A 25,358-nucleotide genomic window follows, 5' to 3' on the forward strand; every position below is an offset into this window, starting at 1 on the left:
CGTATATAAATATTCAAAGTTCTTATAGAAAACACCTCGAGCAAAATAAGTATGTCCACAATGATAGCACTGGTATTTTTGACGCAGTAGTATCATCAAAAATAAATACCCTCATGTTTTTACACCTGACGAAGTGTTTTGCTACGTCTGAGAATTGTAAATTTCAAATTTCCCAACACTATTCGAATCAGCAATTTCGACATTAATGAATTTCCTCTTAGACGACGAAAATTTGACACGAAAGTTACTATTGTGAATTGAAACTGTAATGTCTGAAGTTCGCATTGCGCTGTAATCACAGACTTCCACTTCTCAATTTATTTTCCGGCTCCAAAGTACACTTATCTAATTCCTTCACCATTCCGTACAATAAAGTTACAGGCTAAGAAACCGCATATCGAAATTGATCATATAATTATTAACTCTGCAGATATTCTTAAGGAATTAAATATTTATACTACAAGTATCGAAATGCAAGAAAAAAAATCGTGACGATTCGATTACTAATCGCTGGCATAGCATTACACCTATTCATCCCTACTCATTAAACTCAGTTAAATAGAAATTCACAGGTTCTAGATCATCGCTGAATAAGGTATTGCGGTGTGTCTAGATCTGACGAGATTACGAAGCATCGAAACGAACGGCAAGTCGCGTCACCGCAGTTACGATTTCCGGAAACAAGTGTCCGTCATTCAATCCAAGCCTGCGATGGATCCGTGGATCTATTCCAGTCGGAATGTTGAGCACACGAAATAGCAATTTTTCGATATCACTTTTAAATTCCAAGTCCGGAGTTTCGACCAGATTTTACGGTAGCTTCTGCCGCCATCTTGAATTTATGGTGAATTTTGTGTTCGTCAAATAACGTTCCCATTTTCAACTATTGACTAAAAATGGTAATGACTAATCTTTAACTCTCTACGACTACGGCTACGACAATTTTGTATCCACCATCGATATTTTCCGACTTGAACGACGAATTCATTACGGCGGTCAAAGCTACCGCAGAATCTGTTAGAAATTCTGGATTTACACAAGTTCCCGCGACAATTAGAAAAAGAAAATAGCGGTAGGTATCGATAGACTGCAATTTCAGGTCTTCTTTTTTGTACCCAGCCACCGGGCTAATCGGATCATCGGCGCATCGGCAAGGCAGCATCCAGCGTAGCTGCGTCGCCCCCGCAAATTGAAAATGCGCGGTCTTTGGCGGGGCGGGGGAGGATGAGAGGGATCGTTCCTGAACATTCGGCGACGCTTGGCGTTCGCGGAGACGACCGACGATGGCCGAGGATTACCGAAGCGGTCGGAGTCACCGGCGGTATTTAAAGCGTTGCACGCGACCCGCGTTTATAACTGCTAGACGAGAGGTCGGAGCGCGAGGATCCAGATAGGCGAGAAACGCATAAGCAATTATTATTGTTATTATAATAATAATAATATTGTTATTATTATTATTATTATTATTGTCACTGGCATTGGCATTGCTGAGTTATATTATCAGTGAGTTTGAGTGAGTGAAAGATTTGGAAACTTTGATATATCGACGCGTTACGGTAACACGTTATATTCGTCGGTACTCGATAATACTGCGAGTGCGAAATTGTTGTTTCGAGTATTTGAGAAGCGGGGTAAAAACAGAAGACATCCGACGATCTCAAGATGGCCGACGGTGGTATTAGGCGCGACATTCCCATCAAGCTAGGCGAGTTCAGCGTTATCGATACCGAGTTTGCGAATATTCGTGAAAGGTTCGACGCCGAGATGCGGAAAATGGAGGACGAGATGTCCAAGTTCCGCAGCAAGCTCATGGATCGCGAGAGCAACAACTTCTTCAAGAGCACCACCAGGTAGACGCTCGTTCCTTCGTTTCTTTTACATTCATTCCTCGTTCGTTCCTATCTTATCCCCCGGTTATTATCTACCTGACGGCCTCAACCTAACCTAACCTAACCTAACCTAACTTCACCTGTTACGCGGTGTTTGATAACAATCTTTGATCTTCGAGTCGCGCGCTTTTTTTTTGTCTTGCTCTTACGTCTTTTGATGGCTTCTACCTTTTTCTATTTTTCCTTATTCAAACCGGCGTGTCGTGTTTAAAATACGATTTATACCTCCCCACTCCCTTCATCTCTTGTCTCGATCGCGAAACTAGTTTGGCGAGTGTCTGAGACCGATTTTCCGTTGGTTGCAAGTTACATATTTAATGTGATTTGGGAAGATCGATCGGTAATCAATCATTTTGCTGGCCCAATAGCGATTGATAAATAATTGCGAGAGGGGGGAAGTGACTGGTTGAACATCGTGAAGCGGGAAGTATGAAAAAAACTAAATTTGCAAAAATTTTCGTTTACCGAACGGAGAAGTTTATTTTTACCATGTTTTACATGTAAGAAATAGCTCGAGTTTGAACATGAATTTATACATATATTTTTCTACAATTGTATTGATCTAGTCAATATCATTACGATACTCAAACTTTGTCGAGGAATAAAAGAAGTGAGTAGTTATTGTTCTCGAAATCCTTTATAATTCTTTTTGATTCCCCTTGATTGTTCTCGACAAGACAGACGTAGACGTTATATATACGCAATGGCGCGTTTTATGCGTTTCTAATTGCGGCGGATAGCTTATGACTGTACACACAGTTAATGTGCAAATCAAATGTAATTGACAATGAAAGATCAGAGTTACAGAAATGTTAGAGTGACCGGAGAGTTTAAAGACATCCACAATGTTAACGAAACTGTTTGTCGAAAGTTTTGATGTTTTCCTCGTGTTTCGCGCATACGATCCTAAAATTCTATGAGACTGAGATTAGTAACATTAAAGTAACGAAACGTTGAGATGAAAGTCGTCATTTTGCAGTCGAGGAAAATAACCGAAGGAGTTGAATTTACCAAACCTGAGTTTGTTCGTGCCGTATTGCGGTACACTGAATTCCAGAAAATTCTAAAGTTGCGAAAGAACGAGTTTTTTTCTAAAAATACACCGTTACAACAACGTCACAAACTACAACCCGATGATATTTAGTAAATTCTAGATTGTATACGAACGAACGAAATTTCTTGTATCATATACAGCTTGATCCGGCAGGTAGAAGCGGGCTTAAAAATGTCGCGTGCAGACTTGCAGGTCGCGGTTTTATATATTCTCCACCATTAACCGGAGTTGTATCGATTAATCAAGGGTTGGCAACTCCTCGGTGGCGGAAGGTCCAAAAGGTCCTCGGCAAACAGCCGCAGGCCAATGATGAAATGAAATATTAGGTGAATTTAATTTTGCAAACGCTGGAATATCCAGTTGCTACAATGTAACACTCGATTCTGATTATCAGAAATAATCAGATGCGGTTCGCGCAGCTAAAAGCAACGATTTTCCCCTGCATGTTGCGTCGGATAAGAGGACATTGATATATAGAATTGACCGATAAGCGATAGATCTTGAAAGTATTGATATCGTCGAACCGGAGCACTCAGACTTTGATCAGACCCAAGGCGATCGGATTGCGCGAGGCGTTTGATCTGTACTTTTCGCAGTAATCAGAAGCGTTTTATAATCGAAAAGGAGAATCGAAAGCGGCTTTTAGTGCCATTTTGTTTCAAAAAACAAATTCAAGCCATAAATAACTATTCAGAGAAGAAAAACAGTTTTTCTCCGTCTTTTAAGATTTTTCGTTGCGGACTCTAGCGACATTTTTTTAATTCCACTCTTAATTACACTCGTAAAAAGTGCGTGCAGTTTTATTCCTCCATTCGAATTGAATTTATTCATCGGCAAAAATGGATTCGATATCGCATAAAATTTCACACGTACAACTTTGAAACACATTCAACTTTGAAACTATACACGGTTTCAATAGTTTCCAAGTTTAAACTCGCCAAATTTCTACGTCTGTGTCTTTCAGTGACAAACGAAAACCAAATTTTCATCCGAAAGCAACGAATCGAATCAATCTCGGCACAGAATTTCCGTTACAACTTTTGCCGTTCAACTTTTGTGTCATATACCGGTTCGATCATTTTCTACATATTATATTTTAACGTGGTTCGACGGTAGAATAGAAGTTCATACGTCGCGTGCCGAAGAAGGAGAATCAGGCAGAGTGAGTCTAGACCCGGCGAATGTTTCCGTCGTTTTCCACCACAAGCAGCGACAGATCGATCCTCCTCCATGGCTACGTCGCATAAATTTTTTGAAATTCGTGAGAGGCTATTCGCGTTCCGACGTTGTTCGAGTCTAAGCCTGGCTTTTTTTTCCTTTTTTTTCTATTTTATTTATACATCGATCCCCGTGTGCCGTGTAACTGGATGGAGAAAATGAGAGAAATAAAATTGATTTATGAAACCCGTGTGCGCCGGCGACCGGCTTCTTCTCATTTCTGCTCTATTTTTTCTAACTCTCGGTGAAATAACACGGTAACGAAACTACGTTTTTGATAGACAGCATCGAACGAAATGGCTTTAAAAAAAAAAATAATAATAAAAAAATTAAAACATTGGGAGGGATCGGGAGTTAGAATTCAGCCGTGGGATTGTTGAGGTTATTTCAGACGATTCGAGTGATCCGAGATGTTGTATAATATATCTGCGAATAATAGACGAAGGAGAGCTGATTAGGTTTCTTCCTTATTGAATAATCGGCGTGTTGTATGTATTTTGGTTAGTCTGAGGCTATTTATAGAGGTTCGGTCAGTCAGTCAGTCGCATAGCGGTAACGTGTATTTGAGAGAGGAGGAAAAGAGTTTTGCGGTTCTTTCGAACCGGTACAGATACCGCAGGCTCTTCAACCGCGCAAATATTAAATTCGAAGCGCGCGCGAGCGACTCGGATACAAGAAAATACGAGTATCAGGGAGATAAGAATTGCAGGAGGATAATGAAAGCCCGATGTATATGCATCGTGCGCTTCGTTTAAAACGTTGCGAGGATGCGGCGGTTTTTCCTTGTTGCGGAAAAATTTAGGTATAATTTGTATAATTGTTATTCACCTCGTGTTGTCTTCGAAATGATTTATGCACGTGCGATTTCCGCAGTTATCTCAAAGAATAGATTACATTCACCTCTTTAACTCTAGCGAAACTCGTTAAAAGCGATGATTATATACATATATATATATATATATATTTTTTTTTGTTTTCTCAACTTCTTAATTTATGCATAATAATTACCAATTCACATATTTTTGGTATACATATTTCGATAGACGAATTTGTCGTCGAGTTTTCTCTTCGTTCTGACGAAAAAAGAAAATAAAAATTGCCGTTGTACAAACACCGAGATGTGTCGTAACGCACAAACAAATCGTGTCGCAGTAAGCGAAGGACGTATTCATTATTTGCTTCACGGCAGCGAGAAGTGCCTAATTTTAATTTTTCACGTCCTGAATTCGAGGACGCGTTGGCCGGTCTTCTTCTTCGCTCCGCCGCCGCCGCTATAAGCTGCCGGTGTCGAGAGAACTTGTGGTTTTAATATTTAATTGCTTTTTTTTATTTTTACACACAAAACAATTCAAATATTACTTTATGCGAAGTCAAATACCCAAGCATCAGCAGAGACGTGAAACTTTGCGATCGTTCCTGCAGGCGGGTAGCAACTGTTCAGAAAGTTGGGAACACGTTCACTCATCGTTGGAAACGAGATGAATCCTTCGCTCTCTTCTCTTGGCCGAGCGCCTTTAGAAACTTGTAAAAATGAAGCAGACAGCTTCCTTTCACGTCTAGGCTGTGCATACCTGGTGTACCTAAGCCTGAGAGCTTTTACCTTATGTAAAAATTAATCGCTTGTATTATGTAACTCGTGGCTTGTAGAAAACACGACGTGAACGAGTCGTCGATTATTTTACCGTTTATACGTACGTACCTACTATCGATCAGCTAGTTTGCTCGCGTAGGTGAGAATTGCCACTGTGAATATTAAATTGTGCATTGTGGGTTTGAAAAGAGGATGTGTAGTTTCGTTTTTTAAACCTTGGCTTATACGTTTGTTTCTGTCTCTATTATACGAGCTAAAAAATTACACAATGCCATGCGACGATGAAATATGAGTCTAATTATTTATTTTTCACACCTCCGCGTCGAGAAGATCATCCATTTGTAAAGGAATTTGAATTTGTTGAATAGCTTGTTTTTGCGCCAAGCGGGATACTCGTTTGTCATTAATGCACCGTATATGTTGCACTTGAATCAGTGAATAAGAATTTTTACCTGCTCTAACCACAAAAGTAAGTTTATCGTATTCGTTTCAAATGAAATAAAATTTTCAGATTCAATTTTTTCACAGCTAGCGACGAATCGAATGTACGTAAACATATGCGTCGTAAATGAATTATCTTGTCTCAATGCCGAGAACTGTGCGACATTCTAAGTGTTTCTTAAGTTTTGATATGAAATTTTCTTTCGCCTAATCGATCTCAATACTCATTTTTACACGAAACGGTATCACTAATTATATTTGACCACCCAGCTCTTGGTGTTGAATCTTTTTATCTCGTGCCGCGGAGAAGAAAATGGCTCTACGTACCGAGAAAAAGAAAGTAATTAGATTTAACAAATATTAAATAATCCAAATCAGATTTCAAGTGAAAAGTGGATATGATCCGAGTAAAAATTGTTCGAATCAAATAAACTGGTGGTCAAATAAATTAACTGCTTGGTTCGGTACATATTTTTCTTCTTACTGTAGCGGCGAGAATTTCGGCTACGTTAATTCATTTTCAAACCCATAACGCACAAGGGAAACGCGGCATTACCGAGCGCCATGTGCACGGGGGTTGTTGCAGAATCCCATCTCGACGCTCCAGCTTTGACTTCCTGTTATCCCCCGGGATGAGGGCGATGAAAATTAATGTACTCGAAATTGCTCCGCGTCCCAGCTGCACCGCCGCCGGGGAGCTGAAACTGAATTTTCGGAATGACCGAAGAAGACGAACGCGGCGAATCGACGATGTGATCCATATTTGGATTCTGCTCTGCGGAGATAATTACACGGATTTTGAAAAATCGTTAGGGGAAAAGAGCGTCTGATTTAGTCGGTGCAGCTGTGTAATATATTGTAGGACGTTTAGGTTGGAAGCAATATTTTCTCTTCTCATACCTAGTCGTCATACCTATAGCCAAAAACAAAGAAACAAACTAACGAATCGTTGATTTAATAATTTGCCCACTCGAGACATCAGAAGATGTACAAACGAATTTCCCGCAATTTACACTAATTGATGAAATTTTTCAACGATTAAGAAAACAATTGACACATTTTCCACGTTATTTGAATGGAAATACTCGAATACCGAGAGCAAAAAAGTTAAAAAGAGATATCCTTCGGAGGCGATCTTTTTTTCAGGTGGGAGAGGTGAAAAAAAAATACATCGCTCTCGAACGAAACTTAACCCAAGGCACACGAACTGAGGTCGCAAAGACCGCGATGACACAGCTTCTCCATACATGCGAAGTAATGTGACTCATAATATGTACATTGTACAAGATCTACTCCCCCTTCTACTCAAATCTATCTCCATCTTTCTACGCCCACCTTCGACTTCTTCGTCCTTGTCGATTCGGCGAGTATATATATATGCCTAGATAGCCGAGATTTCGCGACTCGGTGGTCAATCGTCCGACACTCGATATCTCCACGTGTACGGAGTGCTTTTTTTTAATCCTCTTCAACTCGCCGTTGTTCCACGATTATCGATCCTGATTTCATCGCGTTCTGTAACAAACGGTGCGAAAAAGTGTTTGCGAGACAAGTTTTCTGAACGACAAAAAACATTCCTTGCCAAAATGACACTCGACAATGAAGTATTTCCCGGTCACCACCAAACTGTCATCCGGTTCTGGTACGTATTTCATTTTTCCGCTCGGTTTGTCCGCCGAATTTCAGACCGTTTCTGATCTCGAATTACTAACAGAGTCTATATAAGCAAGGAACAAGAACTGGTTCCTGGTTCTGAAAAAAGTATGTTAACTTGTCGTTACACATTAGTGACTGATTAGACGTCGTTAAATCGACGATTGGATATCGTAGACGCTAATTTCCAGCTCTAGGATTATACCTAATTCCATTTGAAGTTGGTGCCTTTAACGAAGCGGAAACTGCTCGGCACGATCGAGTGTCGTTACCGCGATGCTAGTTTCCTGCTCTGCGTGCTTCGTCGATATATATTGGACCAAAGTTTCTCCTTGAAATCAACTAAGTGAATTACTTATCGCTAAATCCATCGGCCGATAGTCGAAGCTTTCCGTATTTTCACCTCGATTAGAAAAACGAACGAGTCACGGAAGGATCGTATCTCGTCCTTCGGAGCAATTTTATTCACAAGAATCTTTGAAACATTATTAGCCAGGGGTTAGTTTCTTTTAATCTTCGATGAAGTGACGAGCTTTTTTCGAATCCTCGAAGATCCCCGGTTATGTCGGTAAAATAATTATTACTCCCATAGGAGAACGCGTGGATCTTTCACAAATTATGAACGTCTAATGCTCGCACGGAGCTGCTGGCTGGCTAATATTAGAATCCGTGCTACTTTGCTGCATGGCCGAGTCAGTTATACGCTGCAGCTATAAACGCGCACCGTGCGATGTAGATCCTAGGTTTCATTTAAAACAAAGAGTTAATGGAGTAGACGGTCGGCTGGAGTATAACTTCCGGTATATTGTAATTGGCGCCACTTCCGGTGTCCTAGTCTCGAACGAGATTGAGATCTTCTACGGTACGAGGTTGAATCTCGCGTCTGGAGCGTAGTTTTTACCTATTTACGATCGATCGGAATGTAGGTCGCACAAATTTTTGACAAAAATATCTCATGGAATATATTCGAATTAAACGATACAAGCGTCTGGTTACAAACATCGTGTTCCTTTTGTATATTTGAGAAAAGAGAAGAGGGAAAATTTTAATTTTACGCTGACGTTCCAAATCCATTATTTCCGTTTTCTGTTGGGGGGGGATTGAACCATCCAAGATTGAACGCGTCCTGCACAGAATCGATGAGTAACTCGCTCCATGGTCACCATGACGACCTAAAAGGCGGTTCGATTTAACCCACATATATCCAAACCATTTTTGGTGTCGTCTCTCTGTGTGAGGTCGAAAAACGTGAAATGAAGAATTGGCTCAGGGTTTTTTCTCCCTGTGCGTTTCGCTCTCATTTTCTCTTCACCTTCCGTCCCCCCCCCCCCCCCCCCCCCTTTCTTTGCACCATAACGGACAAAAATAATAACAATTCGCGCCTCGTTTCTGTGTCAGTGTCAGCGGGTGAACCATATATGGAAACAATTAATCGTAGCCACAACAAGTGAACACCGCGTTTATCCTTCGCTATGCGAATGCAGACTAAGAGAGAAGGGATAATCGGTTCGAAAATTTGCATTTTACAAATAGCTTGTTTTTTTTTCTTTTTCTTTTTTTATTTCCATTACTTTTCAAGATCTTTGCAAATCCCTTATTTCAGCGTGTAAATCAATCGAATTTTCCACCTTGCAGGTTTTTTACAGTTCGCGTTACCTGCGTGCAGTATGGAAATTAGATCCATACCTGTCAAAGTATTAAACATCCGGTTATCAGAGGTGTGGCAAAAAATTGGATCGTTGTAAAAGATTACAGATTTACCACATCGATTTATTAGTTTCAACCCCGTCATCGACCTTAATTCATTAGTGGCATTAATTTTCCAAGTCTTGTATATAGGCATATATTTTTTTTTCAATCTTCTCATTTTTCTCCCTTTCATTCTCGTTGTAGAAACCTATCGCTAGATCGTAATGTCATAAGATTTGAATGAAAAATACAAAATGAAAATGCGTAAACAACTGTTATTAAATTTCTATATCGAGTTTAACCGCGAATTCGAAAACTCTGTAACGCATTTTAAAATCTTCTTCTTTCAATCGGTGTTACAAATTTATTTCATGAAAATCCGTGACAACTCGGACACTGTAAAAAATAGAGCAATGCAGCGGTATCGAAGGAAAGAATTAATGGCTAGGAGTAAAAAGTAGTATGGGGGGAGTGGATTTATCCGGGGCAGACAACAATGCCGTGCCTTATTTCATGGGAACGAATCGGGGTCCCGCACATTGGCTCACCGGCAAAGGTCGTTATTCCGTTGGATCGAGTAACGATCGTCATCGGATAAATCCCCAGGGTTGCTGATCCTCGCGGCCACGGTTGGCTGCATTTATATTCTTCTCGACTCGCCAGTAAGCGTCTCGAGCTTTCCTTCTCCTAGCACGTAACACATTTCTACGTTCGAAGATAGATTCTGCAACCTTCGATCTGATCGGAGAACTGTTCGGCAGAGGTCGAAGATCATCGGGATTGAATTCTTCCTGAAGAGGTTTTTATTTCTCTTCTCATCGCCGAATAATTTTGAGAATATCACGTAGCGGAGAAGGCGAGGTATTTGCAATTCGCCGTTGAATAATTTCTACGATCTTTCCAAGTCGAATTTACGAACCATCGCTTTTTGCAAAGGTAGCTAGCTCCACGATTCGAGATGACGGATAAAAGTGTAATGCAACAATAATTTTTACCTTATGCCTTGACTGCTTTTTCTAATTGGAACTTACTTAATGTAACAATATCATTTTCTACAACAATCATATTTTTATGGATTGAAACGTCTCCCATTGTCAGTGTAGTTACGATAGCAGCGATATCTCGATGACGTTTGTCAAGTATTATATGCGAAGGGTTATTGAACCGAGTTTATACACCACGGCAGACGATCGTCTATCAATCCCTAAGACGATGTAATTTCCGGTCTAGTAGCGTCTTGATTTATGCCGAGACACTTCGGAGCATATTTATACATCATTTTACATACATGAAAGTATATGAAAGTATGTAAAAGTCTGCGAGTTTCTATTGCCAATTGACACGCCACGAAGGATCAGCTGAGCGAGGGTTTGCCAACACCTGAATAGCGATAAATTTTACGAACGCGTGTGTATACATGAATATATTATTCTGTACGCATACATTGTATACCTGGTACCTTATACGCGGTCGATGAAAAATTTCTTCCCGTTTTTTCGCGCCATCGAATTTTTACACAAAGTATCGTTGTTTTGTTAAGTGGCCAAATTACTAACAACTCCCAAACATCTTGCGCACAGTGATCGCTAATTGTTATTAACGATTTTTCATATGATTTTTTTTAACTTTGATTTAGGTTTAACATTTTAAGCGTAACCAACGTTTATTTACAATTTTTTTTATTTTTTTTATTTTTTTACAACAATTATGCGACTTCTCTTTAATGTTGTGTTATTATATTATTATATCTACAATTTTGTTGCTGGTAAAGTGGCTTTCTTGGTTTTTATTTACACTGTATATTTGCATTATCCTGTTTACTATCGTTTACGGTTTTTCTTTTCTTCTCTTTCTGTAATTTTTCTATCTTTTTAATTTTGCTCTATCCGAATATTTATACACGTATGCTAACAGTAAGACAAAAAACAAACGGCTCCGTTTGATCGCGCATTTTCTACTCCAAAAACCTTTGTACGTATACACTTAATTTGTAATAATTACACGTTTAATACGGTGTTCAATTTGTTGTTTTCTTATTTTGTAAATTAGGGTTATTGCGAAGAAAATGACGATCGGATTGCGCCTCGTTACATACTTATACATATATGTTATACGGCACGCTACGGTGTATAATGTAAAGGTGTAAGGTGGATTCGCATACAAAAAAGAATCTGACGTAAAATTTACAGGATCACATAAGAGGCGAGGCGAAAACAATTTATCCATCTTTCAAAAACGAGGAAAAGAATAAAGATGAGAAAAACACAAGCTGCTTGAGGAAAAAAACTCGTTCTCATGTAATCCTGTATTTTTAGATACGATCTTTGCAATACGCGTACCCTGTACACGGACATAAAATAACATTTACGAAAACTGGTATTTCAGTATTCTTCGTTTATGCAACGACTTGAAATAATTAACATTCTTGTTATAAAGTCTTTCGCATTTTTTTTTTATACTTGTCAGAAGCCACCGGCACTGACATGCACAACTCTTTTTTTAGTTGGAAGATAAAGCGAAATAATTCTACAACAATTTTACAATATGCTCGGTGACGAAGCCTAATCTGCGATTTCCGCTGGTTGTTCTTATAATTTTCCTCTCATCTCTGTTTTGATATAAGAAAGAAACCGATGAATCTGAGGAATCGTACACATGTAATATGAAATCCGATCCGTGGATAAATAAACTTTTATCTAAATGCAGTGTAATTTCATTTCTGTGCCAGGGTAGTTATGCAATGCAAATTTCGTGTCTAGATAAAAGTATAATACCAGCCGATTACAATGATTATACTTATTACATGTAATACGTATGTATTGTACGTGTACTAGGGTGGTTTTTATTTTGGACTTTTCAGAATATTAAATTGGCCGTCCTCCAAATTCGTTCCAGATAAATAAATGAATAAAAATATCCTTTGCAAAAAAAAAAAAGCAATCTGTCGCTGTGAGAAATCAGTGAGCATTCATTCCAATATCTATAGAATTTTAAGTTTTTGTGAGTTTAATATCAAACGATTGACATGAAATCTTGCATCAACGATGCTGATATTTTTATTTTTTTTTCTCCCCAATATATAGTCACACGATAAAATATAGGTTTATTAAAAGTTGAGTAAAAATGTGTACAGGTACATTTTAAATGCAAAGTTGAGACTTGCGAAAAAGATAGCGATTACTTATTTATTTGGAATGAATAAAAATTTTGCGAAAGTTCAAAATGAGAATCACGACCCTAACGTACATCGAAAGTATGCGTAATGGACTAACATTAACACGTGTTGACGTTAACCCCACTCGCATCCCTATCTCGCGAATCGCGGGCTGATTGGCAATTGGCGTCTTACTGCATACGGTGACTAACCTCGAAGTACGCACCACATGACAAGCGAGCACCGAACCTCGAAGTCCACAACCGGTGATTGGGAGAGCCTGGATAGCGCCGCGCCGACAACAAAGTCTGCATTCGATACCTTCTCCAGGTGACAAACGAACAAATAATCAACACAAATGCTTGACTAAGCGTCGCTTCCACGTTACACGTCGCATACGTACGTCTGTTGCTGTCGCGTCTACGTGGACGTACGTATACGTTACTGACTGCAGTCGAACCGCAAGGGGCGGGGTTGAAATTAGGGATTTGAAAATTTTCGAAAGCGCCTGATTCCGAAATCAAACTTTTACGATATATCACAGTTTCGAATCATCCGAAACCCGACGCTCAAAGTTCCGAAAGGACATCGCTCCGACAACTCGGAGTTCTGACGGTGCGAAAATGTGAAAATTTTTAAATCTGAAACATCGAAATTCCGAATGATCCAAGATTTTCAGTTGTCTGAATTTTTTGCTTGGCGATATTTCACCACTTTGTTATTTCTTTGTTTTTTACAACCAATCGTCGAATAAACCACGCTGTCTGACTATATTTTAACTTTCGGAACTTTGAGCCGTCGACTCTCCGACCGTTCGAAACTTCGTTGTTTCGTTAAAGTTTGAATTCTTTGCTTCAAGTTTCGCCGGAAAATAATTTGAAATTAGGTGATTTTGGAACTTCAACCCCGCCCTAACCGCAAGCAAATTTATTATTACATAGTCGTGCTTTATTTTTCAAAATTCTTGTACTTGGCTACTTATTTTTTATTTCTTTTTTTTCTCCGTCAGATCAGTTAATCGTTTTATTTATCATCATCGTTATCGTTATTATATTATATCATATCACATCATATTATATTATATTATATATCTGTGTTGAATGATTTTTTTCTATTTATCTTCACCTCGACGGTTCTTTCAAACGCGTACCCGTAATAAAAATTGTTGTCGTACCAAATACTTCTTGCTGTGACTATAGTTGTACGTTACAACGGCGACGCTTATCGCGTCACCAAAGGAAGCGGAAATACCGAATATTCAAAATGACTAACGCTTTGAAAGTGAAAAATCATTCAACTCTCTCGGACTTTGCCGCTCACTTGCAACAACGTTGTCTGCACTGTATTCGATATTCGTGATATTCACGCATCTCTCGCATGATTTTTTACCGCATATTATTCGCTAACTCGCCACGCATGACCCTCTAATAACTAATTCCGACCGAAGTCTCTTCTTCGCATGACAGCTGCTTCTCTGCTCGCCTTTGCATCGTGCCTTCTACATATAATAATATTCATGTAGTTTCAGCTTTGTTTGTCGTACAAGTGTCGAAACTCGCCTTATATACTTTCGATTTCTCGTTCTACATTACGGAGGAAATACAACAAGTTATACCTGTAATCGTCTTCCTATTTACAGGCACGTTAGGATTAAATTCTGTTTTTTTTTTCTTCTTCTGCGTCGCTGATTGTGTAATAAACGTGTATAACTTGGATCGTTCGTACTATGAATCACAAATCGTTTCTTTGTACCGATCACATAATCCGAAAAGTTGAAACAAATCTCCGATTTTATTCGTATGTAGAATTTTTCTGCTACACAACTGTAACAAAAAAAAAACAACGAGATTTTGAACTTTAGAGCGCAACTTTTTTTCTTACACGCAATATAGTTTAATTACTTGTATATACAACACCGCATTATACGTAGATTATTTAGTATAGAGCGCTGTTCGCGATTTTAGAATCGCTGAAAGATCTCCCAGAATTTTGCGATTTTTGCCAATACTTATGTCACGTACAGATAATGTAGAGGTATACTTGTGTAATATTCTTCGGTGTGTAGGAGTAAAAAAAGAAAAGAAGAAAAAAATAAAAATAAAAAAAGAAAGAAATCCCCGCGACTCCGGCAGTATATAACTATGAGAAATTCTCTCGTTTCAGCAAAACGACGCAAGAACAATCACAGAACAGCTCGCTGACACCGCATCACGACTCTAACACATGGCTGGACGGTCTCGACAGTCCCCTGATCCAGGACGAAGGTGGCAACAAATCGCTGAAGCTCCGTTTCGACGTATCGAAATACACGCCAGAGGAAATCGTCGTTAAAACCGTCGACAACAAACTGCTGGTAAGATGTTAGTTACATAGGTATATTAAAAATCAGTCGACGAGTATCAATTTTTATTAATTTTTTTTAATTTTTCGTTGATTCGATGCACCGTTTTCTCACTCCGTATTATACGCAAGCTTTGAATCTCTCTTCGTGCTGAAAATTTCCAACGCAACGCGATGACGTTCCGGCTTTGCCAAAGGTGTTTATAACCGCGCGTCTCTGACGTAACTTCCGTCGCTGCCACGCGATTTTGCCCGGTTAACGACGAGCCCACACTAAAATAACTCGCGAATAATACATCCCGCTGATCCCGGCTGGCCTGTCTATGATGTCGACGGTTTTGTTACGTTTTAAACGTTGTGAAATTCACGAAATTCACAACAGAAGCCATTTCGATAATACACGGTATAATTAATTATCATTCTGGGTTATGGCCCAATTTTTATTAACATAATTTTCCCTGACGAGGGGAGATAAGCGAGTAAAAAATTAAACGAATTGTTTTTGTTTTTTTTTCGGCGGGGGATAATTACTCGTCGCTACTACAATCGGGAAAGTTTGAAAATGCGAGTTCCAGGTCTGCGACGTGTCGATGCGCGTGAAAATCTTCGGGGCATGAAGGAAAAGCCGCGTCTCTCTCAAAGGATACGATCTTTCCTTTCATCTGATTTCCTGCAACCGCGTAGTGTATAAGACGTCTTAAAAGACGTCGACGTGAGGAGAAAAGCAGAGCGGGGGACTCCGAAATAACTCGTTCCAAAAATATATCGTAACGACGGGCCTCGTCGCACTGCCATCATTCCGTCCCGGAATATAATCTTCGAATTCTACAATCGGGCCGGGCCGAGTGATGAGAAAAATCGTGCTGCTGCGGGTGAATTGGACGAAAAAAAAAAACAAAAATTACAAGTAAAGAATAAAAAGGAGTATCTTTCATCTTTAGCGAGAATTTCACATCGCTTCCGGTTTAATTAAATCACGATAACCGTTAGAGAGTCTTGCCGCGTTCTCTGCGTAACGTAATTTGCCTTTCTTCTTTTTTTTTTTGCTAATCTTTTGTTATCTTTGAAATCCCGTTGTGCAATCGGCGAGTTGCGAGGGAGGTCAGCTCACAAAATTTGTTTAATGGATGAATTCTGCGTGTATACGAGCTTACGAGGTTGTTGCCACCGTACCGGCAGAGAGGAAGGAGAAAAAAGGCAGAAGTCACGTTTACAATTTTACCTACACTATTGCAGAGTCGGATGTGCCTTGCATGTAATTCTCCGCGTTGCGCTCGCGCCTAGGTACAATATATATATATATATATATATATTATAAAGGTGTGTCAAAGAAATTGTTTTGTCGCACGAATATATTTCGCGTATAGAATGTGTAATGTTGAACTATCGGACAATGCGTGAAACGAAATGCTGTCTATGAGAGTCCTAACGAGGTGACATTTTTTTTTTCATTGCTTTTTCAATCTATCTCGATATCGGTTTTGAACAGACTTTTTTTTTTTACCTCGAAAAGTTGTATGAGATTGGTTGGATGGGGGGAAAGTTTACCTAGGATATGGACTAGTTTTCCAACTTCGAGGAATTTCAAAGATACACAAACCCTCGTAGTGTAATCATTTGTTTGTAACGTTCTCGTGGTTTTTACATATATTTCCTTCTATTACTTTTTTATATTTCATTCTAGATTTCGACGTGTCGCATTTTATTTATTTTTTTTCCATCAGCCTAATCCTTATTCTTCGTGTCCCAAATAAATATGGTGAAAAATGAACAGTTTTATTGTATGAGGTTAGAAATTTGATTCTAGTTCTAAGGGGCTTGTTGAAAAAGTAAAAGAAAATTGAGACCAGACTTTTCTATCCTGTTGTTATAATTGGATTATTAGCTAAATTAGCGGAAATTGTTGAAATTTTACCGAGTAAATACGGTATTAATTGTTCAGTTGTCACGCGTTGGTGTATTAAAGTACACAAAAGATTGTAGATATCGTGGTGAAGGTTGACCGAATTAGGGTCAGGTACAACTGGTCCGTTGTCCTCGTATAAAAGGGCCAGAAAATATATTCAGTCCTTAAGCACGCGAGCAATTTCGTTTTACAACCGACTTCTCGCCTCTACGTCGCGTAATACAATTAAGGCCAATTCGCCACTGATACCGAGTCTTTTACATTCCTCGCAAAAATTTCTCCTAATTCGATTCATTTGTTTGTTGAATTTTTTTTTAAACAGTCCTAAATTCAACGACGCGCATCGGAGTCGATTATGAAAGACTGGCTTGATCTCAAATTTACATCGAGGTTTACGGTTTATAAACACAACGATCTTTCATCCTCGATTCATTTCCACTATTTTTAACTCGATTTTAACTTAATCTCAAAATTTCGATGATTCGAAGGTCGATGTAGAAATAAAATTCGCGTTCGTTGTACCGATAATTAGAATAATGAGTAAATAGCTTGATACGAGATGGAATAATAAATTAAAAAATTCTTTTAAAAGACTGTACAACGTGATGTAAAAATTATTTTTATCATCCGAATCTCGGAAGGGTAAGTGAACCGAACATTTGCACATAGATAAAAAGTAACCTCGGAACTGTATCATCATACGCGAATATGTACGTATACATAATCGAAATCACTGGTAAAACTCTCTCGACGGAACAAGCTGGTGAAATATCTTGAATATCGTTTGAAAGAGTAAGGCTTTATATTTAGCGAATGACTCATCGCACGAGAAACGGACGTACGGACCTGCGGAGTTACGCCGCGTCTACATTACACGTACATATTTCAAGCCAACGCGAATTCAACGTCACGCAGTGCCATGCGAACAAATTTTCGCGCTTTGCACGTTTGGACATTGTATATTTACATGTATGGTCTAGTATGATTTCTTTTCAATTTTTTGCGAATTTTCGACAATCTTTTTTCAATGGATTTTATAACAGTTACACGATCGTTCTGAAATTGGATTTTTTTGCAGAATAAAAACAGGAAGCAAAGAGAATTCAGAAAATCCCGTCAGCTGCAGGATACAGAATTTTATTAAAATTTCATAAACAGTTGCAGTCAATTATGAAAAATTATTGAAATGCCGACGAATTAGCATGAGTTTATAAAAATTGTCGGTAGCGAGGGATAAATTATACTTGAATAATTTTCGGCGAGTGTTAATTCCGCGCCGACTCGGCAACCCGTTTTAATTTAAAATTTACATGCCGGTTTCGGTACCCCCGGATTCCTTATACGGGCTTCTGCACAGAAATGCATCGAATTACCGACACGCGAGGAAACGAGACGACGCGACGTTCTTCGACGAGTAGGACGCGTGGGTGTAGAATGACGAAGTGACGAGTTCCGAGGTGCTTTGCCTTTTATAGAAAGACCGAGAGATCGATATTGTACGCTTTACCCACCCACCCACCTGCCCACTTACTATCACGCCAACTAGGCTATGTTCTCTGTATATGTATAATAACTGCAGAGTTTGCAAGCTTCGCTCCTTCCTACTTTTTCAGGGTGCGGCCCACGGATTTTTTTACGCTCCGCATTGCACGCCTTCGCCAATTCTCTCCTCTCCTCTTCTCTCCTCTCCTGTCGTATCAGGTTCCTCTGTTAACCGACAGACTTGCCCGTTGTACGTAATATTACGGTCTCCACCACCTCGCTAATGCAAATTCCTTTACGCTTGATCGGGTCGACGTTATTTTTATTCGGATCACTTTTTCAACCGCAATATTTCGAAAGGTAGAATCGAAGACTGGACTGTGACAAGAGGAATAGAAAAACATTTGATACCGATCGATCCTGGTTATTTATTTTATAATACGCGTGGGCAATTTTGACACCTATGGAAAATACGGAATATTATTGCCTGATAAGAAAATTTGTTTTTTAGTAGGCTAGGAGTTGAAGTATACGATTTATCTATTTCGGTTTTTATGCAGGTTATTCCGACGCAGGGAATCAAATATTTCTCGGTATAAATAGATATGCAGGTATCAAACTTTGGTATTGTTGATCGAATAATGTAGAAACTTCTCCAAAAATCGATGTAGAAAAAAAATGCGTATTTTATACCTTGCTGAAAAGTTGTAGACATCTTTATTACACCATAAAGCTCGATGACGAACGAATAAAAACGAGGCGTAGGTATTCAACATCGGGAGTCCTGAAACTCTGTATGTCAATCGTTTTTGTCCCAATTTATTTTCGTCATTTGTTAAAGGTGACCGAAAATAACGATCCCCATTCAGCCATGAGTCGATGAATCATCCTGTGATATAAATCTTTCGACCGTAATAAATTGATTATTAAGTAGCGTTCGCGGTTTCAGATACTTGTCGATAGTTCTAATTCGACGAATTCGCGATGGAACAACTCGATTCCACTTGTAAAATTTTGCGATCGTCTTAATTTGCATCGTGTAAAATCAATCAATGATTTCGGATATCCATTTCGATCGGCAAAATCTCTCATTGGGATCCAAAATTTTTACACAACAAATATATGTAATGTAAAGGCGACAGAGAAACTAGAAGAAGAGGAAGAAGAAGAAGCAAGTAGAACTCTCCTGTTATAAGTTGTGTAATTCACCGTTGCCAAGCTGACGGCAATACAGAATTTCCAGAAATAATACGCGAACTAGTTGCTGCTCCGCGTTTATATCGCTAACGTGTTTTTCTTCTTCTTCTTCTTTACTATCGTTTCGATTCGTGCGAGATGCTCAATTGTACGTAGATATGTATGAAAATGATATCCGTCGGGTCCATTACGAAATCCCATGAAAATTTCACCCGTCAGATTGTGTAATGTATAATTTCGCAACTGAGCTGCAAAATTGAACGGAATATTGAATTTATTGTCACCACAGACGAGGGCGAAGAATGAGCTTTTTTAACCGGTGATCGAATACGCGGTAAATTTATTTTTCCTTCTTCCTCTCTTTTCTGTATTAGAAAAGAGAAACAGCGGGATTGCCTCGAACATGCATAACCTGACGCAATGTACGTAGAAATAGATAAAACAAGCAAACAGAAGCACAGCATCCATTTCTTTGGACATTGTCCAAAAATCCACTTCCCTTCGTCGTCTATAACCTTTTAATACCAGTTTCTCAGCTCCCTAGACTCTGGGCAGAAGATACAACCTGCATGTTACCAATGTACGTGTCAAGTTTCAATCGTGAGAAATTTTCGTTTTACTTTGAAATTTTGCCGCGTTTTTATTCTTTTTTTCTTTTTTTCTTTTTTGCGCACTCGTTGAACAGTTTCGATTGACGGTGAAAATCACAGAGAATTAGTCGCCGCGTTATCTGGATAAATAATTATAAAATAAAAAACAATCGTTCCGAAAAGTTGTAACAATTTCAAACTGTGTTATATTGATCATTTTTCGGACAGCGACGAAAATGAGACAAAAAGCATTGAAATCTGATCTAAAATGCCAGAGTCTATAATTAGTCGATTTGAACGTGTTCTAATCATGAAACCTTTCGTCAAATTTTCGACATCTTAGCTTCTGTTACACGAATCTGCTTGGATTTATTCCTGTTAACGTCGTTGGCGAAAATATCAGTGCTGGACATATATTTTAAACTTAAACATTCATCATTAAGGGACATTGGCCGAACCGATTTATGCATAATACACCGATACAGTATGAGTTTAAGAGAGTGTCAAACGCTCGTCGAAACGTGGTTAACAACGTTAACTCATTAGTGGCAAGGATTGACCAACCAGATAATTAGCACGTGTGGAACAGCGTCACATAAGTTGAGCTGGCCCGAATCGACTATATACACGCACATATGTACACACGAGACTCGTTAAAGCTGACAGACGCTTGTCATTTACATCATACCTACACGGACGCTTTGCGCTAACCGAGGCTAAAACGTCATACGGTTAAACAACACCATCGCGTGTCCATCGTCCGTTAAATAATAATATCTGCTAGAGAATCTTCAACCTGTTCACATGTTACGTACGTCATTTTTTTCTCGCACGATTAGCCACGGAATTTCGAGGCGGGGTTGAAATTCCGAATTTTTTTATGGCGAAGTTTGAAGCAAAGAAATCAAACTTTTACGAAATATGAAAATTTCGGATAGAACGAAACCCGACGTTCAAAGTTCCGAAAGGACAAAATTCTGAGGGGGCATAACTTCGAAAAGTCAGAGTTCCGAAAGTGCAAAAATAAGAAACTTTAAATATCTGAAAATTGAAATTCCAAATCATCCAGATTTTCAATTCTTTGAATATTTGTCTTGGTGAAATTTCACCACTTTGGTCTTTCTTTGTTTTGGATTTTCGATATTTTTACGTTCGGAATCCTGGTCATTTTGGTTTTAGGTTTTTCTGTTGGATAAACTATGCTCTCCGATTGTATTTTAACTTTCGGAGTTTTACTCTACCGAAACTTGAATTTTCGGAATCTTGCAATTCGGAATTTTGGACCACCGGGTTTCCTCAGCTTCTGCTGTTTATAAAACGTACAATTTATTACACCGCTACTAATCAGACAATTGAACTAATTTCAAACACTGGTATTTCAAACTACCGATTAATTATTGCAATATCCCAGGTGGCATTTAAATTTATTATTCAGCAGAAACAATCGTGTAATACCTTCAATTCGGAGATTGTTTTTCGAAACTGGGGTAGTAGATACGACGGTGGGACGTTCAATGTAAGAGAGTCCATTCTGGTGGCGTGTATCGATCTTCCAGGACGTCTCTCGTGCATATAGGTATACAGAGGTCCTTATACCTCTATATAGAGCAGGAGCTCTGGCGTCAGCCTCGTTGACGCCGACGTTGTTTGTCCGGCTGCCCTCGTCTTCGCGAAAAACTACCCTCGATGATAAATCGATGCTGTTCCAGTTTCTCGCGATTTCCCGTACGACCGAGTAAAATAAGCTACCGGTTGTAGGACACACGCTTAACGTGTCTTTTTTGGGATTCGCAAATTGATTTTCGATATCGTTGTAAGGCCTTCCGTTTTGCTCCGTTACTTCTCACGCCACTTGTCAAGCGTTTAATCGAGTCCCGGGACAAGTTAACGTCACGTCACGTTTGCCGACGTCGACATTGCAGCTCGCGTGCATCGCGTGCGCAGTTTCGAGCTTGAGCATCGAGACGTGATCCAGAAATCCTTATTCATGCCCGATTTAAAGTTTAGAGATTACGAGCTAATCGCTCGATCATTTTTTTCCTCGACTCTCGAATCAGTCTTGAAGTGAAGTTACACTTGTTTGAATTCGAACACTTCTCCTTCTAAAAAGTACCGTTAAAGACTTTCGGATATTCTCTTATACGATCCATGTACAGGCGACTGGAACTAGATGAATTAGTCACAGGAGAATGTCAAACGCCAGACTTTAGCCATACTCTAGTCATTGTCGTTATGTCCTAGGGTCAAGCGATGACGAATTTCAACTCGAGCCCCGAGCGACACGGAGGATCAGGTTCTCTTAAACGTCGTTACCATCGGCATTGCCGTTTATTTGCACAGGTGTACCACAGACGTGTGAAAATTTTTAGCAATTCTCGGCACGAAAACTTACATTACAGATATTGTGTAATTGTAATTACAATTATATTCAAGGCCGTTTTCTTTATCTCTGTGCGCATTATACGTGTTGTAAGAAAATAATGGAGAACAGTAACGAGAGGAATTCATCTCTTGTGTTCGGATTTTTGATATCGTTGTTCATCGATTGATAGATAAATGAAACGCCTACAGCCGCGATTAATGCTGCTTCGTTATCATTGATTCGTACGATTTTTCGAGCGTTACTACAAAATTGAATATCGACAGCAACCGCGGTTCTGTTGCTGCTGATGCAGCAGGACAACGGGATAGTATGTATTTATAGAAATTCCGTCATTCGGTGTGCGTTATAGCCTGAGGGGCGTTTGGTTAGACGGTGAGAACTGCGCGGCCCAACGCTCGCACACTTATAAGCCGTATAAGCGTATACCTATGCGTAGGCAAATACAGAAGGAGATACGTATTTCTTTTTATCTCTTTTTCTCGAGCATATATTTTAACAGGCGTCTTCTTTTCCAGCTTCATAGGTAAACTCAGCTTATATGCTTGTATTTGTAAGCGTTGTTATACGCATAGACGTCGTGTGGGTGAAGAGGTATGTGTACATATATAACAAGCACAAAACCCACAAGATTGTATTATATTATAGTTTATACGCTTCGATGACGTTCTGCGATACGGCCTGAGTGTAGACGCATCCGAAAGAGGCAGACGCTTACACGTTGTTAATTAACGATGTGTACGAAGTACAGTCGAAGCAGAAAAGTGTCAGCGCAATTCTTATACTTGAACATTAATATTTAAATTAAAAATCCGAATATTTGTTATCTTCCAACGGTTTGAGTCGAGCAACGTTATTCTTCATATTCTTCATACTCTGGTCTTACAATTCCCAATTTTTCACTCAACTGGTATGTCTGTTCGATTTGCTATGTCGTACAGTAGAAATACATTCAGCTCATAATTTGTTCCTGTATAAATATATAATCGTGAAGTATGTAACGATGCAGAAATGATGTTAAAACGATGGTTATTATTCGATTGTTTCAGGTTCACGCTAAACACGAGGAAAAATCCGAGAGCAAATCTGTCTACAGGGAATACAACCGGGAGTTCTTGCTGCCCAAAGGCACCAATCCGGAAAGCATCAAGTCATCGCTGAGCAAAGATGGTGTTCTAACGGTCGAAGCACCTCTGCCCTTAGGATCAGGAGAAACACTCATCCCGATTGCGCATAAATAAATATCCATATATTTATTTACGTATATTATTTTATTTAACGATTATATAAATCCACTTCCTCCTCTTCCTCCTCTTCCTCCTCCTCCCTCTCCTCTTCATTATCCTATCCTGACACGCTGCGTCGCAGTAGCGTTCCTGTCAACCTTTCCTGATATATGCCTATAAATTTCCTTTTTCACCCCACCTGCTGACTACCGGCGATATTATAAAACTTTTTTTCACACTTAGTATAATGTCAATCCGGTGTAACGATTAAAATTTATTTCGGCGTATTCGATATTTATTTACATAACGTTTCGGTTTGTTGCACGGTGAAATATTGATACATTGTAATATCGTGCTTCAAAGAAAGAAGATGAAAAAGGCAAAAGAAAAACGTAGGTTTCGGAAAGACGAAAAATTAAATTAAATTTTTCGCACAAAAAGAAGAAGAGGGAAAATTAAACAGAAAGCCGAATGACTCAAAAAAGTATTTATTGTTTCAAGTTTTCATAGATCGTTAAAAATTGAATATTTGTTTAAATAAAAGAATAAAAATAAAAATAAAAAGATATTACTTTTTTTTCCCCCTTTATTTGTAATATTATATATGTACATGTTTGGAGGTGAATCGCATAAATGTTATCGAAATTTTTTCCTCCCGCAGAGGTGAATTTAAACTCGTTGATAATTTTCGACAAGACTATATACACAAGATTAACTGCAAACAAGAGAATAAAAAAATTTGGATATAATTGAATGAAATCGTTGCGTTATTATTGACCCTGTGCTTGAAATGGTAGAAATAAATAAAAAATAATAATAATAGTAATAATTTGATATTAAGCGTCACGCTATGTGCAATTAAATATTACAGGATTGCTTTTGAATATCTGTTCAACTGTATTATACTCCTATGCATATGTGTAATAGAAACGAAGTATAGCTAATTGTCGATGAGCAGAGCCAGAGGGAATCGCAAATATTTAGTTTCGAGTATAGTACATGGTACATTCTCGATGCATAATCGCGTCTCATAAAAAAACAAGATTCGGAATATCGTCGGGTTTTTCGGTATGGATAATTTGCGATACATATAACATTATAGATGAGAAATTGTCTGCATACACTCACAGGACGACAACTGAACGGCTATACTCGAAAAGAAAGTTCCGACGCATAATTAATTATCTGTTTGATTAATTATCGTGACCAGAGGAAACTGTAATAACAACTGCAGCATAACGATTGGCAATCCTCTTTATATACGTGTTGACGAGTTGAAAGAATTTTATTTACGAAAGTGTAATTTATATATTCACACACAACCACACACGTGTTATATAGTGTAGGTGTAACTCAAAAGACTAATAAACGAGAAAATGTAAGAAAAAAAAAAACAACAGTGCCTAGTAAATGTATATCTATATGTAAACAGATTATACGATTATATCATTATTAATATTATTTATGAATATTTTAATACTTTCAAAATGGCATATATATATATATATATACATATACGAAGAATAAAATTAGAGTTCAAACGAAACA

General features: G+C 38.7%; 1 protein-coding gene across 2 annotated transcripts; it reads left to right on the forward strand.

The window, feature by feature from the left end:
* Positions 1-1,451: 1,451 nt before the first annotated feature.
* Positions 1,452-24,852, forward strand: LOC124307636 (alpha-crystallin A chain). 2 transcript variants are annotated; one of them, XM_046769542.1, is made up of 4 exons: positions 1,452-1,850; positions 12,909-13,019; positions 14,853-15,042; positions 23,634-24,852. In XM_046769542.1, exons 1-4 carry the CDS (start codon positions 1,663-1,665, stop codon positions 23,823-23,825), a joined length of 681 nt encoding a protein of 226 aa, XP_046625498.1. In that variant the 5' UTR covers positions 1,452-1,662; the 3' UTR covers positions 23,826-24,852. The 2 variants fall into 2 exon arrangements, with proteins under 2 accessions (XP_046625498.1, XP_046625499.1); XM_046769543.1 differs by lacking the exon at positions 12,909-13,019.
* The last annotated feature ends 506 nt before the right edge of the window (positions 24,853-25,358 follow it).

Source organism: Neodiprion virginianus, chromosome 6, assembly GCF_021901495.1.
Source record: "Neodiprion virginianus isolate iyNeoVirg1 chromosome 6, iyNeoVirg1.1, whole genome shotgun sequence".
NCBI classification, from domain to species: Eukaryota; Metazoa; Arthropoda; class Insecta; order Hymenoptera; family Diprionidae; genus Neodiprion; species Neodiprion virginianus.

Excerpts from the sequence above, each read along its gene's own strand:
- LOC124307636 (XM_046769542.1), top strand. The coding sequence starts at position 1,663 with ATGGCCGACGGTGGTATTAGGCGCGACATTCCCATCAAGCTAGGCGAG. Across the intron at positions 13,020-14,852 it reads GCATTCGATACCTTCTCCAG|CAAAACGACGCAAGAACAAT; the intron begins GTGACAAACGAA and ends CTCTCGTTTCAG. Across the intron at positions 15,043-23,633 it reads CCGTCGACAACAAACTGCTG|GTTCACGCTAAACACGAGGA; the intron begins GTAAGATGTTAG and ends CGATTGTTTCAG.